Raw genomic sequence first — 17,057 nt, forward strand, 5'->3', positions numbered from 1 at the left:
TATAGGGACACTAATACTTAAATTCATGCTAAGTGTGGCTAAGACAAAGTGCCACAGTGGAGGAGGAGCTTTGCTATAGAACATGCTATTCTATAAGTTGGAAAGCCTTAGAGACAATTTAGTTCAATACTTTTATTTTATATAGAGGGAAATGATAGCCCAGAGAGATTAAATTTGTTTAAATTCACAAGTCTAGTCAATGGCAGAGCCAGTAGGAGGTAAGGCAAGAATAGGAGATTGGTACCAGATTCTGAAAAATAATCTGAAAAACAATTATAAATAAATAGATTGGTACCAGATTCTGAAAAACAATTATAAATAAATAAATTAGAATTGATGCTCTAAACAAAGAAAAACCATTGAAATTTTGAGAAAAAGGGGATTGAAAAGTAAGATTAACCAGCAGGCAGTGTGCAAAGATGATGCCAAGAAAGCAGGGAATTTTGGTGACTCTCCAGCCTTTCTTACCTGGGGTTTCTCATGTGAATCACAGAACCCTTAAAAAAATGATTTGAGTGCTTCCTCCATTCTGCAAAGTATGGTGTGTAACTAGTACTGCTCTAGATGTACAGGAAAGAGATTAATTCATTACCTACAATTACGGGCTTTAGGGCCTTAAGGTGTTAGGGCTTGGTTCTCTTGTAGAATGCTGGTTAAGAAAGGCTGGCAGAAGAAGGAAAAAGACATAAAAGACATTGCAAATAGAATTTGGTAACTGACAGTATGGCTTTCATGAGGGAAGATAGAGTATTTCCATATTATGAGCTGCATAACTAGGAATGTCTGGTGTCTCCAAAAAGATATTGTCAAGAGTAGGGGAGTCAGAGGTCTAATCTAGGGAGAAGATAATTAGCTTAACATGACAATTTCTGAGGTGGTAACAAAAAAATAAAAGAAAAAATAATAATGTTTTTAATATCTGCAAATCTCGGATTATGGGAAAGTTAATTTTTCTATTGGTTTTCCTGTGGTTCTCATAGTTTGGTCCTTTATGGATGGATTTTTACAATATACCTAAGTTCAGTAAAAATAGCAATTTTGATAAGACATACTTAATAAAATAAACTTCAGCTTATACATGAGCCAATCAGTTTCCAGTGACACTAGAATGAGAACATAGAATTATAGAGGCTACAGGAAAACCCATAATTACTGAAAGATACATAGTCTTTTTTTTTTTTACCAAGAATCATGTTTCTTTTCACTTAAGTGAGGATAAAAACTGAATTGGGTCCTAAGTATGCTTAAGTATACTTAAGTAGACTAGTGCCACACTTCTTGGATTCTTTCCTAAATACTCTTATTCTTGGGCTTACTGTATCTTCCAGATGATGTTCAGAAGTGAAGTCTGAGCCATCTGTGGTCTTACGTTCCCATGACAGTTTTCACTGGAGGGCAATGGCCCAATTCCAAACAGTAATTCTATTTTATAACTCCTCCTCCCTTTTCAAGAATAGTCCTCTTCATTTCTTCTTCTATACTGGTTTCACTCCAAAGGGGTAAGGTATGAAGTTCAAGATGAAAGAAAGTATACAAGAAACTAGATCTTGTTGATGTTTTCTATACAGCTCTCCAGTTAACTGTCCATAAGTATGGAACACAAATCTGGCTGACTTATCTAAAGCTATCACTCCGTATTCTCAGTCAAAGGCAATCAAAGACATGAAGAGCGCTGAATTTAGATTAGCATGAAAGATTTATTCAAATGAATACTAAATACAAACCTGATTTCTCCAGAGTAGCTTTCCAAGGCCATAAAGAAAACAGAATCGCCTTCTCTTTCATTGGAGTAAAAAAGTCCTTGGAATGCAGTGGTTAAGGGAAGATTGCAAATGGTGCTTACTCTTCAGAAAAAACTAAATAAATTACCAAAACGGAATAAATCAAACCCCCAAATCAGATTCACCTAAAGAAAGAGCCAATATTTTTTAAGTGAGATAATATTTTCTCTTTCCTTTTGAAAATCTCAGAAATTTTTAGAAATATTAATCCAGTAAAACTTTGGAAGAAAAATTCTCCAAATGCCTAGCTGAAGATGAAATAGGGGATGTTTAAGGTGGATGACTTATAAAGTCTCATTATTCCTTTACATCTCTCAAATAAAGATTTAAAGAAAAGGGCTTTGAAAGGCAATGCCCACCCTAAATATACTCAATGCTTATTTCCCTTCCCCCATTAGAACCCCACAAGAGTCTGGATAGCCAAAGTGGGGCTGCCCTCAATACAATATGGATCTAGAAATCTAATTGCAAATTAGGTATTTAGAAACTAATAATTTCTCTTTAAAGAAATCCTGCCTTGCTTTGTGTGTGTGTGTGTATAAATATCAGAGACAATTGCTGCCTCTACTGGGGTTTGAGTAGAACTGTGCAATGCATCTTTTAGACTAGCTGTTGAGGATCTAGTTTGGCTATTAAGAAGAGCTTTGACTTCTCAGTTTATACTCCAAACTGGTAAATTGGTTTCTGAACCAAAAAGCAAGTAGGAGTGGGAAGAGGATTTGCATTTTAACAGCTCCTAGTCTAGGCTAGTTCCTAGGCTGGTTGTGCTGACTAAGAGGTTCTGAAGCCATTTAGGAAAGCAGCCAATTCCTGAGTTTGCTTAACCTTTGGAGATCATTTCATTTATTTTTTTCTTTACTTCATCTAGCTCTTTTATATAGTCATTACTGGGAAGACATTAGGGTCTTTCAAATTTTCATTTAAAAATAACATTTTGAATAGTTATTGGAACTGGGATTACAAATAATGGATGTAAAGCTAATTACCAAAATTCTACATTTAGAGCAAACTGGTGCATATGGAGACAACAGCTCAATGTTTTAGAAAGTGCCAATTTGCTAAAAATAGATAAATATGATGATTACTGCTGGAATTAATTTAAGGGCATTCAAAATGAGATGACTAATATCAAGGAGTAGCATTTCTCTGATATAAATTCAAGGGAGATGTTTTACACCCGTTATTGCCCAATCCTTTTGCAGAAACGAATCCCACAAACCAAAAAGGAGAAGTTAGATCAAAGTTATACCATGCCAAATTAGCAAGAGCATATGATAGCTGATATCCCTCTTAGTCAGGTGGAACCTGCCAGAGTCCAGCTTCTGGAAAAAAGTGAAAACAATGCTTGTCAACTCTAGCTGTGGAGATTTGCCCTAACTTTTCTTTTTTAGGTATAAAACCTCATGAGATCAGTTATCCGTGTGGTTACTGCTTCCTTTCCGAGTCATCGGTGGTGATAACCCTACCAATAATAAGCATATATAATACAGGCTAAATGAAAACAGCCAAAGGGAAAATAGTGATCTGCTGCATTTGAGGTAAATCCCTCCTAATCCGGTAAGCTTCCCTATTATGGACATACAGGAGAATCTTTCTCAGCCAGTTTACTCTCCCCCTAGATTCACAGGTGTGAGTTTCCAGAAATTGTCTAAATCACGTGATCTGGCCCTTCATCCAGTTAGAGATGATTGTTCTGTTGGTAACTAGCTGAACTGAGAAGGACCAGTCAGGTTCATTCAGTCTCATTCTTTCTCTCATATTCCCTCTCTCCTTTTCTCTCTCTCTGTATATGTGTATGTACATAGATACATTTCTGTTTCTTAGCTAGAATTCCTAATTGAGAGCCAGAGAAGCTGGGGTTGTTAGTAACTGAGTCTTTTAAATGCAGGGCTCCAGAAAGAAAGTCTATGAATTCCTTATGTTGAAGTTCCCAGATCTACCCTGGTTCCCGTAAGCTTGGCTGTTCAACTTCTTAATTTCATGTGATATCTAGTTTCCTTTCAATAGATCTCTTTTCTAGACCATTAAAAGTGGTGTCTGTTACTTGTACCCAACAAAAGGAGACATAAATAATACAAGTACATGTGTGTGTGTGTGTGTGTGTGTGTGTAGAGAGACAGAGACAGACAGACACACACACACACAGAGACAGAGGCAGAGCGAGACAGAGAGAAGTGGCTAGAGTGAAAGATTAAAGGTGATCATTAACCAACTGTAAATATAATCCAAAAAATAATTTCTTCCCTCTGGACACCTGCATATTTGCAAATTTCTAGTTAATGTATCTTTCTATCAAACTCTATATAAGCCCCCTTTATAAAAGTAGTTTTCAAAATATCCATGATATTAATTTTTCTATGTTAAACTTCTGGCTTCTAGGAAAAGCAAATCTCTTAGACAAACTTGATCCCATTGTTACGCTTAAAAATATTTTCAAATATTATCTATACACTAAGAAATCAGATCCTTTGGGTTGCAAGAATTTATTGCTTGTATGAGAATTGGATAAATTTTGTATTATTAAATAGATAACATCCCAATTAACCAGGGAGGCAGGAGAACTGAAATGCCCTTTGTAGAGATCCTGAAAGTTTAGATTATTTATGGTATTAGAGTTGAGTTGGAAAAGGCTCAGGATTGTATACCACTTCTGATCAAGGTTAATTCCTGATGCAATGAGAAACCCTGAGGTTGTATGAAAATTGTGCTCAGATGATCATCTTTGAACAGTGCTTTCCCCAACCAGGCTCCATCCCCATTTTCAATCTCCCAATCAGCCCCACATTCCCTCTCTACTATTCTGCCTGACTGGGTTCTCATGTGATTGATGTGAGCACAGCATGCCTGGTAATCTTAGTGCTGAGAACCCAGTTTGGAAGTGAGGTGAGGGGGGGGGAGGATGGGGATAGGGGAGAAGCAGCCAATTTAGCAAGTGGGAAGAGAAATTTAAATGTGCAGAACAGACTAAAACAGAAAAAGATAAAAAGAAAAATAGTGCATATTTCTGCCTTTGAACTGATCATTGGGGTCGCATGACAATTTGAATATCTGCTTATTTAAGTTCTGTCACTGAAGTTTTCGAAGGAAATGATAAAGATATGCTATGCTCCCATCCATTAGCACGTTTAGGTTAATATTTACTCTGTAGAGAATAGGAGAGGAGGGGTAGGAATGGGAAATGTATGTATATTCTATACAGAGAGCAAGGGTACTTCTTGGCATAGAGCTGTGAGTACTTTAGGTTTCAATATCTGGAATTCCTCAGTTAATAATACTTTACACTTGAAAAACACATCGTTTGCAAAGCACTTTTATTTTTACCACTTTATGTGAGCCTTACACCAGCCTAGTAGAAAAGGCAGGTTTGGATCTGGAGTATATTCTGTTTATGTGCCCACTTATATAGATGAATAAACTGAGGCTCAGAAAGATGATGTTACTTACCCAAGGTCACACGACAAGCAATTGGCAGAGCCGGGTCTAGAACCCAGGGTAGGGTTTATTCCACTACAAAGACATGAAACAGGACATTAAACAAACAACATCTAAGAAAATAAGATCTGTAAATAACTAAGGATAGGGAATCTGGAGGGTCACACTCCCATTCTACAACCTGAACTCACTGCAAGGGTATCACTCTGTTCTAAGCAGACAGGAGCTGGAATTGTAATTTTGACCACCACCACCTTGAGAGGACCAACAGAGCTGAGTGTGTACTTACACAGAGCCACCTCTCAACAGGTGCATAGCTATGATCTTCTGTACCAAAACATATCCCCTAATGGCCCATCATGATGATCCCTCCCTTCCTACATTTATTCCCTCAATAAATATTTTTTGTTGAGAGGCTACTATGTGTCAGACATACCTTAATGTACCTGTTTTGCCTAAAACACCTATTTGGAAAGTTGGAAGGGACACGTTTTTTCTTAAAAGTCTCCTGTTACGGTCTCACCCACTAAACACTAGAATGAGCTGGCATCACTTAATTAGACAAACTCCACTTGGACCGGAGGGGAGGAGAAAAAAAATAGGACAACTCAAAGAAAGAGATCGAAAGAGATTGAGAGCCATGAGCAAGATATAAAATAAGGGTGTGGAGACTGCGAAACACTATTCAACTCCACCAATAGATCATTTTGTCTTACTGTTCTCAAGGCCCTGCCAATTTAGTCAGAGAAAATCCACCACTTAGGGTCTGGCAACGAGTATTTTCAGGTAAAGCTGTAGCCACAGTGTGCCCCATATTGGCCACAAGAGGCCTAGCTCAGAATCCAAATTCCTTCAGCCAATTCAAACCTAAGAAAGATAAACCTGACCTGATTCTCATTCATTTAACAGACATTTGAGGGACTACTTACCATTCAACCTCCCTTTACCTTCATGCAAGATTTCACTTTGTGGAATATTATCATGTGGCTAGTTTGGTGGGCAGAAAAGATACCCAAATGAAACTGAAATTAATCCTTGGACGTGGGCCCCTGAGCACAGGCCAACACTACAAGCATTTTTTAAAGTTTGTGTGATCAATGAAATAACTAAGAGTAGTGAGGGATTGAGTCAGGGACTATTTGGAATAGCTGTGCAACAAGGCAATAGGTGTAAGCACTTGGGGCCCAAAAGGAAGGGCACGAGAAGATCCAAGATGATGATAACTGTGTGTCTAACCTGGGACTCTCCTACCCTCAGAGGGTGCGGCTGGTACACTGGTTGGTGGACATCAAAGGGAGGTTTTCAGATAGTACCAGTTATAATAGTTTGGAGCAACACAGTATACTTGGGCTCATTTTGTATTTTGTGTCTGCTTTCATTAAAAACTGATCATTTTCCTGCTGTATAGCACAGGGAACTCCACTTCGCTGTACAGTAGAAACTAACACAACATTGTGAAACAACTATACCTCAATTAAAAAAAAAAAACTGATGGTTTTCATGTCTATAGGTCAATAACAAGAATCAATGATGATTAGCTCCACTTCAAAATTTGATGCCAATAGATTAAAAAAAAATCTAGTAGTGGTCCATCCATTTAGACATGCCACAACTTATGGAAAGACTGTAAACTTAGTTCTGTATTCATTTAGCAAACAGAATATCCACAGTTAAAATCCATTACTTTATGTGCTAAGCATTGTGGTAGGCACTGGCGATAGAAAAATAATCAAGATTTCACCCTTTCCTTTAAGCAGCTCACAGTATGGACACCAGTATGTGAAAAAACAAATGTTGTATAGTGTAACAAGTGATATAATAGTGATTGTACAAACTACAGTGTGGTCACAAAGAAGGTAGAAGAAAACTTAACATCAGGGAGGACAAGAATGGCTTAAAAGAGCTAACTCTTACGGGGGGAGTGGCAATTTTCTATTCTGAGAGGGAAATGAAATTTTCTAGGCATAGAGCAAAGACATCAAGGCAGACCTGAAATACTGATGTAGTGTCGTTGAGAGAAGAGGTGCTTGAAGATGGCACTGGAAAGATGGTCAAGACTAGATCATGCCGGAAATCCCTGGCAGTCCAGTGGTTAGGACTCCATGCTTCCACTTCCAGGGGCACGGGTTCAATCCCTGGTCAGGGAACTAAGATCCCGCATGCCTCCCAGCACAGTCAAATTAAAGAAAAGAAAAAAAAAAGGAAGACTAGATCATGCAATCCATGCTGAGGAGTTTGTATTTAGCTTACTGTTAACAGGGAACCATTAGAAGATTGTCAGGAGGGAAATAATCTGATCAGACTTGTGTTAGGTAAAGATCAGAGCAATGCTATTTGCAAGAGCGGAAGGAGAGGAAGATGGAGGCAGGGAGTCCATGTAAGAAGCTATTGTCTTTGTCCAGATGGGAGGTAATGAACGTCAGAATCAGCTTATTTGTGGTGGAGATGAAAAAGCAGAGGATGAATTCAAAATCTTTTTAACTAGAATCAAAGAATTTCATAACTAGATTTGGGGACTGAAAGAAAAGAATACTTTTAGGATCACTCCCATTTTCCTAGAGTTTGGAAGCTGGATAGTTGGAGTTACAGCAATAAGGGTGGGAATTTGGAGGACGACTAAGTGGTACAAAATGGGAGACACTGCGTTTGACTTTGTTCCTAAGGAACATAGGTGTCTCTGAAATCTAGGGATCAGAACTCGGGTGAGAGATCCAGTCTACAGATTTGGAAATCACACAGGTGGTTACAAACTCTGGAGGTGGATGAGATCACCTAGAATTAGAGTGTTGAATAAGAAGAGAAAGGCATCAAGATAAATAACCAGGAGATAATTGATATTTGGGGAGGGAGAGAGTGAAAGAAGCCAGCAAAGAAGAATGGAGAAGGACCTATCTGAGAGGGAGAAGAGAGAGGGAACTACGATGGGGCCAAAGGAGGAGACAGTTTCAGGAGGAGGAATGGGCAACAATACAAAATACCAAAGACATGTCAGATGAGATGTGAACTAAAGAGTCACTGGATATGGTGACTTTTTCAGAATATGTTTCAACGGAATTCTGGGAACAGAAGCCTTATTAAAGTAAATGGTATAGTGAATGGGGAGTGATGAAGAGGAGGAATCAACGACGAGCAGAAGGAACTACTCTCTAACAGGAAAAGGAAGCGTAGTAGGCACTTGACAATCCTGAAGGACTGGCAGTTTCTAAGCCAAGACTCATGTTGCAAACCTCAGAGAGAAAATTTTCTTACATTTGTATTGACCTTTGTTTTCATATCAGTTTTGTTTGGTCCCTACAAAAACCTTTAAGGTAAGCATGCTGGGTTTTTTGTTTGTTCGTTTTCTTTCTTTTTTTTTTTTTTTAAGTCTCCATACTATAGGGAAATTGAAGCCCTAGATTATGTGATTCAGTCAAGGATCACAGAATCAGTCAGTGGTATAAACTAAGGACTCTCAGTACAGTGCTCTTCCCAGTACCACAGAAAATGTTCTGAAGATTAACACAATGGTGCAGGGGCAACCAGACCACACTTCAGAAATTCAGAAGGGGGAATTCCTGCCCACAGTCACTTCTTTGATTGACAACAGACATGATTGGTTGCCTAAATGCCCCTATGACAGCTAATAGGGAAGTGATTAGGTAAATGCTGTATCTTCTCTTTTGATGACCTGAGTATGTGCATCCTTTGAAATGCCCCTTTAATATTAGAGGAAGATTTCAGACTTGTCTTACTTTATCAATATGAGCAAGGGAAACATTTGGTTAATATATACACCTACCATTGCCTCAAAGACACTCCCCCCCATTTCCTTGTGGAGCCAGGTAAAACTGAAGTATGTAGATTCATCAGCCCCAGTTTCACTATGATGGAGGCGAAGGAGACCCTAAGCTACTCTTCCTCTCAGTGAACAGGAGTGCTGCCCTTTAGCATAAAGCATGAATGGTTTTCTGTAGTTTTGCCAGCTCAGCAAGAGAGAAAGTTAACCCTATATTTTCTTATCCCAATTGCCTCAGCATGGGTGGGAAAGGAAGGGAGCAGAGTTACAGGCTGTCAGCATGAGAGAGCAGGGATCATTGTGTATGCACCTTGGCATGGGTTAGAAGGCATTATAGAGTCACCAGATATTAATGCATTTCTAGATTCACCATTAATTCTCTAAGATTCTCTGCGAGTCTAGACAATTTGGCAGAAAAAAAAATGCCCTTTAAATGATTTCTTCTTCTGTTTAAATTTGGAAATGTGTGATAGAAATCACCATTTAAAAAGGAAAAAAAAGAACAGTTTCAATTAGAGTAAGTACGATGCTTCCATTTAATTAATTCACTTAGTCCCTGGGTGACACTGGGTGTGGCTCGGTGAGATTCAGGAGGAATCCAGTTTATCACTAGGAGGAATCTGCACCAAGCAGCAAGGCAGCATCCTTCCACACCTTTCCAACACTGCAAGGGAAAAGCGCAGCCAGGTTGGAATTCTGAACCACAGATCCCGCTAAGATGAGAATTATTTGTTGTATGTGGAAAAATGCAGATGTTGATGGGGGTTGAAGGCTTGAGGGCTAGAAGGGCTTCTTGCTTGCGCTGGTGTCTTTTTACTTCGATTACAAATTAAAGTCTTTATTTTTAAACAAAAGAAACACCTCGCAGTTTTCTTGCTTTGTGGACACAGATCTTGCAAGTTTTTCATCATCTGTAAAATGCATGGTAATTAAGCTATTTAAAGTTAGCCTCAAGACATTTGAAAAATGAGAAGCCAATAAAATGTCAGGGATTCTTTTATCTTATTCCTCCTTTGACCACTCCTTTACCATCTTCTCCTCTCCACCCAACTCTCATTCTCTTCTTTCTGCTATAATAATCTATAGTGGTAATTAGTGGCTAATAAAGATCATTTATGCTTTCTTCTCAGCCATTCGCAATGTATTACAACTTGGAAATCCAGGACGGCTTCTTTATGCAGCTCAAGTGGAAGAGGAAGGAAGTGCAATCCCTCCAGCCCCCTCCCACGTTTCTGCTGGATTTCATGGGTGTGGCAGAGTTTAGACCTTTGCAGGTTTTTGCCCTGGTTTTATTCCCTATTAAGGGCTAGGGTTATGAATAGATGGCAGAAAAAAGATAAACACAGTCGGATTCTGCCATGAATGATATAGGATCATTTCACCCACAAGCACAAAACCTGTGTGAGATCTAAGTACTCAGGCTATAGAAATGTCAGTCAGTGTAGTGTGAGCCCACGCCCTGAATACACCATTTCCTTTAGTCTGACTTAATGGCATCCTAAATACTGACTTATGTGGATGATACACAGCAGTGGTCAGTAGGGGACATGACCATTTCACACAGAAGTACACATGTATAAAATTTATGGCAAAATAGGATTATTTCTATACCTTTCAATTTTCTGTCTTGAATATGAATTATGCAAAAACACATGCCGGCATATGGAAACCACACAGAGTACACACATGACTGTTGTACGTAAAGTATGTGGATACTGTACACATTTACATGTGAATTTCTACAACTCCCTAAACACACAATTTCGGCTTCATCACTTTGCACATATCCTAGTGAATACTTGGGGCTGTCAGTAAGAAGACCCAAGTGAAGGCAGCTGTCCCCTTTTGGGGAAGGGAATTTCTTTAGCCTCAATCCCCTTTCGAAAAATCATGCTTGGTTTCCTTTGTCAGAGGGGGCATGTGTATACATGTATATGTATACATAGGGTGGCAAAAAGTTGTAAACCAGCATATTTTTTTCTTCCCCCAAATTAAAGCTTTTTTAATGAACAGCATTGTCTTCCTTAGGGCTCCACCTTCCTAAATTTTATTTCTGCAGCTCACCAGGTGGGCAACCTCAGAACATTTCCTTGACAGTGTGCTTAACCCAGCCACCTGTATCTACTGCATTTATGCATTAGAATGAAGGAAGGCAAGGAGAGGAAATGTCCTGGTTTGAAAAATGAGCCAGCGGAAGCATCAATCTCCGGAATCATATAGCAGTTTAGGGAAGTACCACATGTAAGACTCTCATGCTCTTCCCCAAACACCCTTACACAAACCACTCACAAAACCCCAGGTGCCTGATACTTTATCTATCTATCATCTATCTATCTCCCTATCTATCTATCATCTATCTATCTATTTATTTTTGCCCTGCCTCACCACCCTCTCCACCCTCTCCACTCACTGCTCTGAGATTCCGCTTCTGTCTCCCTTCCCCTTCCTCTTCCTTCTTCATCCTCACTACCCCGCCCCCTGCCCTCCACCCCCAGCCCCGCTTCCAGGGCGCTGGCTAAATGTGCAAAGCTGGCAGCCTGTTCCTTCTCCACTTCTCCCTCCACCCCCTTCGAATTCAGCGAGTGTATTACAAATTGCCCCCTATGCAATACCTGCACAGGAATAATGCCCAAATCCTATCTCTTGCACCCCACCCCGAAGGCAATCAACGTGCAAAGGTCTTTTTTGACCAAGACCGCCTCGCCTCGCAGGGAGACGCACACACACGTACAAGCACACGCTCACCCAAATCTCACACCCAGTTTTCTCCTTAACCTTCGCCAATATCACTCAAACGTGTTCCGGTCAATGTTTGAAAGCTCCCTTTGCAGAATGCCGCGGCACTGTCGGTTGCTGCGGAATACCGTACTAGTCATTCTTCCCCACCCTCACCCCAATCAAGTTTCTAAAACGTCTTTCAAGAAATAAGTGAGCAATTTGAAATGGAAGAAAAACCTGAGCAGTGGGGGAGGGGGAGGGGACTCTGATTCTTGCTTATCTTGTTTGTGTCCTTTTTCCTGATGAAAATGAGTCACCATGCTTATTATCCGGAATGTTAGTCCGTCTTTGGTCACTACAATTCCAGGTAGGATGCAAAGGAAGGGCAGAAGAGACCTGATTTCCAACAGGTAATACTCGGCTCGTCTTTCCCATCCCATCGGAGCTCGAATCTCCTAGGGGCGTGGTCCACCCTCTCCTCGGACCAGCTGGTGCACAATCGGCTGCTGGTCTTGGGAAGGGGATTTTCCCCTTCTACTCGGCCAGTTTCTCTCCCCCACCCCCCAGCCCCAGTTATCTCTAGATTCTCTTTAAAAAAAAAAACTCCCAAATTACAGTTTCATTCATTCATTGAAAAATAAATTAATTAATTAAACCTTCACATGTGTTTCCATTAATACCTGCACCCATGTGAAGCTCATGCATGTAGGAAATAAGGCTTCTTCCGCAGCACATGTGAAAAAATTGTACGATAGAACAAGCAATACTCATAACTGAATATTATTCTTTCAACCCTGCTTTTTGCAAATAATATAAAGGATTGCCTCCCCATCTTGTAGGTAGAGCTCACATCTTCTCCTCCACACCCATTTCCATATCCACATCCGCAAAACCAGAGACCTAAAACGCTGAACATTTACTAATAGCCAAAAAAATCTTTTTTTTTTTTCTAGCCAAACAGGCGTATTTTTTCTAACCTCATCCTAATTAGTAGCAGCATTCCAAAAGCAGACTGTGAAAGAATAGAATAAAAGCTGGGATGCAAGCATCAGTTACCATATGCTAAGGAAACGCAAGCACCATGGCCAGAGCAGAAGCTGTTCAAATATTTTTTCTACCTTTACAGGGAAATATTGCACTCTGGTAATTTCACAACAGCAAGAAGTAAAAATCTTTAGGTCTACCTGTTTGGTTCTTCTCATACAGCACAGCATGGTCGTATCGTCCCTCGCCTTCTTCCTGCCTTCTCTCCTTTCCTCCTCTCTTTCTTATTCCCCCCCTCTCCACCTCTTTTCTGCTCGCTTGCTCACTCGCTCTCTCGCGCTAGCGCACTCTCTCTCCCTCCCTCTCCCTCCCTCCCCCTCTCTCTCTCTCTCTCTCTCTCTCTCTCACTCTCTCTCTCTCTCTCTCTCTCTCTCTCTCTCCCTCTCTCTCCCCCTCACACACACCAGGGCAGTTAGCAGCAACTGTAAGGTCCACAGCTATTGCTCACCGCACATGCTCTCTCTCTCTCCTCTTCCCTCTCTTCCTCTTTTCTCTTCTCTCCACCCACTCGCTGCCTATCCCTCTTTTTCCTCCCTGTCTCTCGATCTCTTTCTCAGAATTGTTCACTAGCTTTCAATGACTAATCACTTCCCCCGGCCCCACCCCCATTCTAGACAGTCACCCCCTTCCAGTCCCCTGCCAGCCTCATGAATATTTAAACATCTCCAATCTGGACCCAATTACCCACCGACTTTCCCACTGCATTGAGAGGGTGATGGGGTAGCTGCAGAGAAGGATATTCCAGACCGTTCAGGAGAGTATATGGAATATGTTTTAGAGAAGAGGGGATTGAGGAATGCTTCTATTTCTTTACTAACTCTTTTCTCTTCCCAATATCATAAAAGCAAAGAACGGCTATTCTGAATGAGTAGTCAGACCTATACAGTATGTTATATCTGCTATTTAGATTTTATGCACAGTTAATAATTGTGAGGGTTAAGCTCTCTCAAAAAATGAAATAACATGTGAATATCATATCCTGTATGTACACTGTACTCAGTACTCATATAACTTAAAATAAATACATATGTATAAAACTTAGATATGCACAAACATGTCTCATATATGCTCCAAAATACTTGGAAAATCCACACGAATATACTGCATTTTAAACATTCTAAGCACCTGGATGCAGAAATAATAACTAATGTTTAAGAATTAGCATCCATATCTAAAATCACATGGTAGTTGTTTTCTTAATGCACATATACCCGTTGGAAAATTGGAATTTCTTCTAATTTTACTGAAAAAGCTGAGCACATTTGAACAATAAATCTGTGTAATATGAATGGTGCCAGTTGACTGAAATAAAAACGTACAGTGTGAGAGCTCCGAGTTTCAGTTTTACTTGGGGACTTACTGGGAACTATAGCCTGGAGACATCCTCGCAGATAGCTCCGAGGAACTGCTTCAAAGAGGTAAGGGGGAGGTCTGCACATATGTGATTTTGGAGAAGGGGGTGAGTGCAACCAGCACTCACCCCCTTGGTAGAAGATTACTGCTAGTCACAAGCAGCAAATATCTTGGTTAATGGTTTTAGTGCTTTTCTAGGTATGGGAAGATGCAAGAATCCAAGTTCTTTAAAAATTTCTCCTGAAAATATCTATCTGAAGGCCTATCCTGCCAGTTTGCCCAGAGTACAGTGCGCCTTTTTCCTGTTTTCCACCCTGAACTCCTTTCAGGGTGTATTAAAGTTCAGCGACTGCAGTGGCTAAGGATGTAATCCTCACAGAACTGGATGGCTAGTGACATTTCTTTAGTTGGCATGCCCAACATGATATCTTACAGTTTGGGCAAGAAGAATAAAGTAAATTCACCTGTTATGAGAAGAAAAAATATATCATGAAGCCTATTTCTTCAATTCTTTCTATGGTTCTTCATAATTTGGGTACAGGAAAATGTGACTTTAAAAAAAGTGTACATAACATAATTTTTAGATTTATAGTACTGTGTGATCTTGGGAATGTTACTGAATCTCTCTGCCCTAGTTTTCTAATCTGTAAAATAGGGATAATAATATCAACCTTGCCAACATGTTGTGAGGACCAAACGATATAATGTATGCAAAGCACAATGAAATCATTCTCAGTACATAGTAGCTTTACCTCAGATACGGTACTTATCTGAAATTTTGGTGGTATTTTCAAGTAAATATCTCAAAGAACTTTTCAAACCCTTTCTTGTTGTTCATTAGTGATGACAAGCATCCCCAATTAAATAGCACATATTCTTTCTAGTCCGTCCCAGATATGAGCCTGTTTAATACCTGTCAACCAGACTGCTTATTATCATACTTATTATCAAGGTCACTGAGCTTAATAGGTGCTCTATACATTTTGACAAAATTCAAGGTACATCTACCTCAGAATGGACTCTCAGACAGATACCCAGGGGGTAATGTGTTTTAAATTATCCCCCGAGGTCTTCCTAAGCATGAACTGCTTCAGATCCAGCCTTACTCTGTCTTTTACTCCTTTCGGCTTGCTTCTTAGTTTTCATATTTAATGATAAAAAGAAGAGTTAAGTTCTGAGTTTAATTTTTTTTTTTTTTTTGTGCTACGCGGGCCTCTCACTGCTGTAGCCTCTCCCGTTGCGGAGCACAGTCTCCGGACGCGCAGGCTCAGCAGCCATGGCTCATAGGCCCAGCCGCTCCGCCGCATGTGGGATCCTCCCTGACCGGGGTGCGAACCCGTGTCCCCTGAATCGGCAGGCGGACTCTCAACCACTGCGCCACCAGGGAATTCCTAAGTTTAATATTTTTTTAATGTTGTAATGAGCCCAATCTGAGCCAAGCTTTCAAAAACAGCCGTCTATGTACTTAAGCGATAGAAGAGGGCAAAGAATGGGTAAGAAATAGCTTCCTCAGAGCCATTCCTGCTGTGGACTAGGATCCTCCTACCTAGCCTGCTGGGGGCTGGAGAGGGATAAAGGGAGGAAGCAGAGGGGATGAGAACTGGAAGCAAGAGAGAAAAAAATTGCTTATTTGGGTATTTAAACAGATTCATAGATAAGGTCACTTCATCAACTCTGTGGCCTAACTTAAGGAACATAGCTAGCTATGGAAAGGGGCCAACTCCTTTCCCTTTCAATGCACTCCCCTCAGCCCCCATTTATATCTTCTTTATCCCTTTATTTGTTGGGAGGAAACTTGGAAACAATGTGGCATAATTAAATCAGAGTCTAGAGCTCAAAATCAGGCATAGGCCTGGAACTTTGTGACTTAACATGTTAAACCACCCCTGTTAACATCAGTTTCCTCAGCAGTTTACATATATTATTTCACCTAATATTCAAAGTGAGATAGGTGCAATCATTATTTTCATTTTGATGGGAATACGAAAGCTAAGTAAATTAAGTACTTAGACTGGGACACACAGCTAATAAGAGGTAAAGTCACAACTCCAAACCCTGTTAACTACTAAAATACATTGACACTCAACAGGCTTCTACACCTCATTACTTCAGTCCTTAAGAGTTTAGACTCTGCAGTGGAAGTTTTCATATTGAAACGAAATCAGCATTCTGAAAGGTCCACCTATTGGCCCAGCCCTTACCCTCAAGAGCCACGAAGATTATGCTGATACCTGCATCCAATAGCGAGTGCTTTGTATATATATTTCTGACCAAACATTAGCTACTTCAACCACCCTCAGGTGCCTCAGTGTCTAGAGTCCTCACAATTTTGGATGCTTCCCTCTGGACATGCTGCATTCTGTCAATGAGCCTCTAAAAACTGCTTCCCAGAAGGGAGATCAAATTCCAAATTTAATTTGAATAATATGGAATAAATTCTAATATATTATTTTTCCTCTGAGCACGGAAGGTTATAGGATGGCAAAAGCATGAGGAAGGAAAAAAGCACACACTGATATGATCTTGGCAAAATATATATATATAAAATAGAAATAAATTAAATAACCAGTATTGCCCTGATCCCCACCAACTAACTATTCAATGGACTCAGTAATCTGTATACCCTTATAGCTAATCCCAGAAAATGCCTAAATTTAGACCCTTAAAGAATTTTAAATTAATGATTAATTCATGAGAACATCAGGTAACTTCCTGACTATAGGTTAGGTAATAACATCATTCTAGAAGAAGGTGAAGAGAGGTGAAGGCCAAGTCCCAGTTCCATTCTCAGAGCTCTTTGAATTTCATACTAAAGCGATGCTGCTTTTCATAACAAACTCAGAAGTTGCTAGGCTTTACAAATGGTTCTGTCACATAACCTGCCATTTTATGACTGGAACTTGAGAAAAGAATGTCATCCAATCAGGTAGAGAATATGTTCATCTTTTCTCTCC

General features: G+C 40.0%; 1 protein-coding gene across 1 annotated transcript in view; it reads right to left on the minus strand.

The window, feature by feature from the left end:
- Nucleotides 1–12,961, minus strand: part of GAP43 (growth associated protein 43) — a 92,976-nt gene extending 80,015 nt beyond the window's left edge. The window contains exon 1 of the mRNA XM_079921607.1: nt 12,891–12,961. Coding sequence (XP_079777733.1) covers nt 12,891–12,920 — 30 coding nt within the window. The 5' untranslated portion in view covers nt 12,921–12,961. The remainder of the gene's footprint in view (nt 1–12,890) is intronic.
- Between the last annotated feature and the right edge of the window lie 4,096 nt (nt 12,962–17,057).

The sequence above is a fragment of the Stenella coeruleoalba genome, assembly GCF_951394435.1.
Source record: "Stenella coeruleoalba genome assembly, chromosome: 5".
Taxonomy (NCBI): Eukaryota; Metazoa; Chordata; class Mammalia; order Artiodactyla; family Delphinidae; genus Stenella; species Stenella coeruleoalba.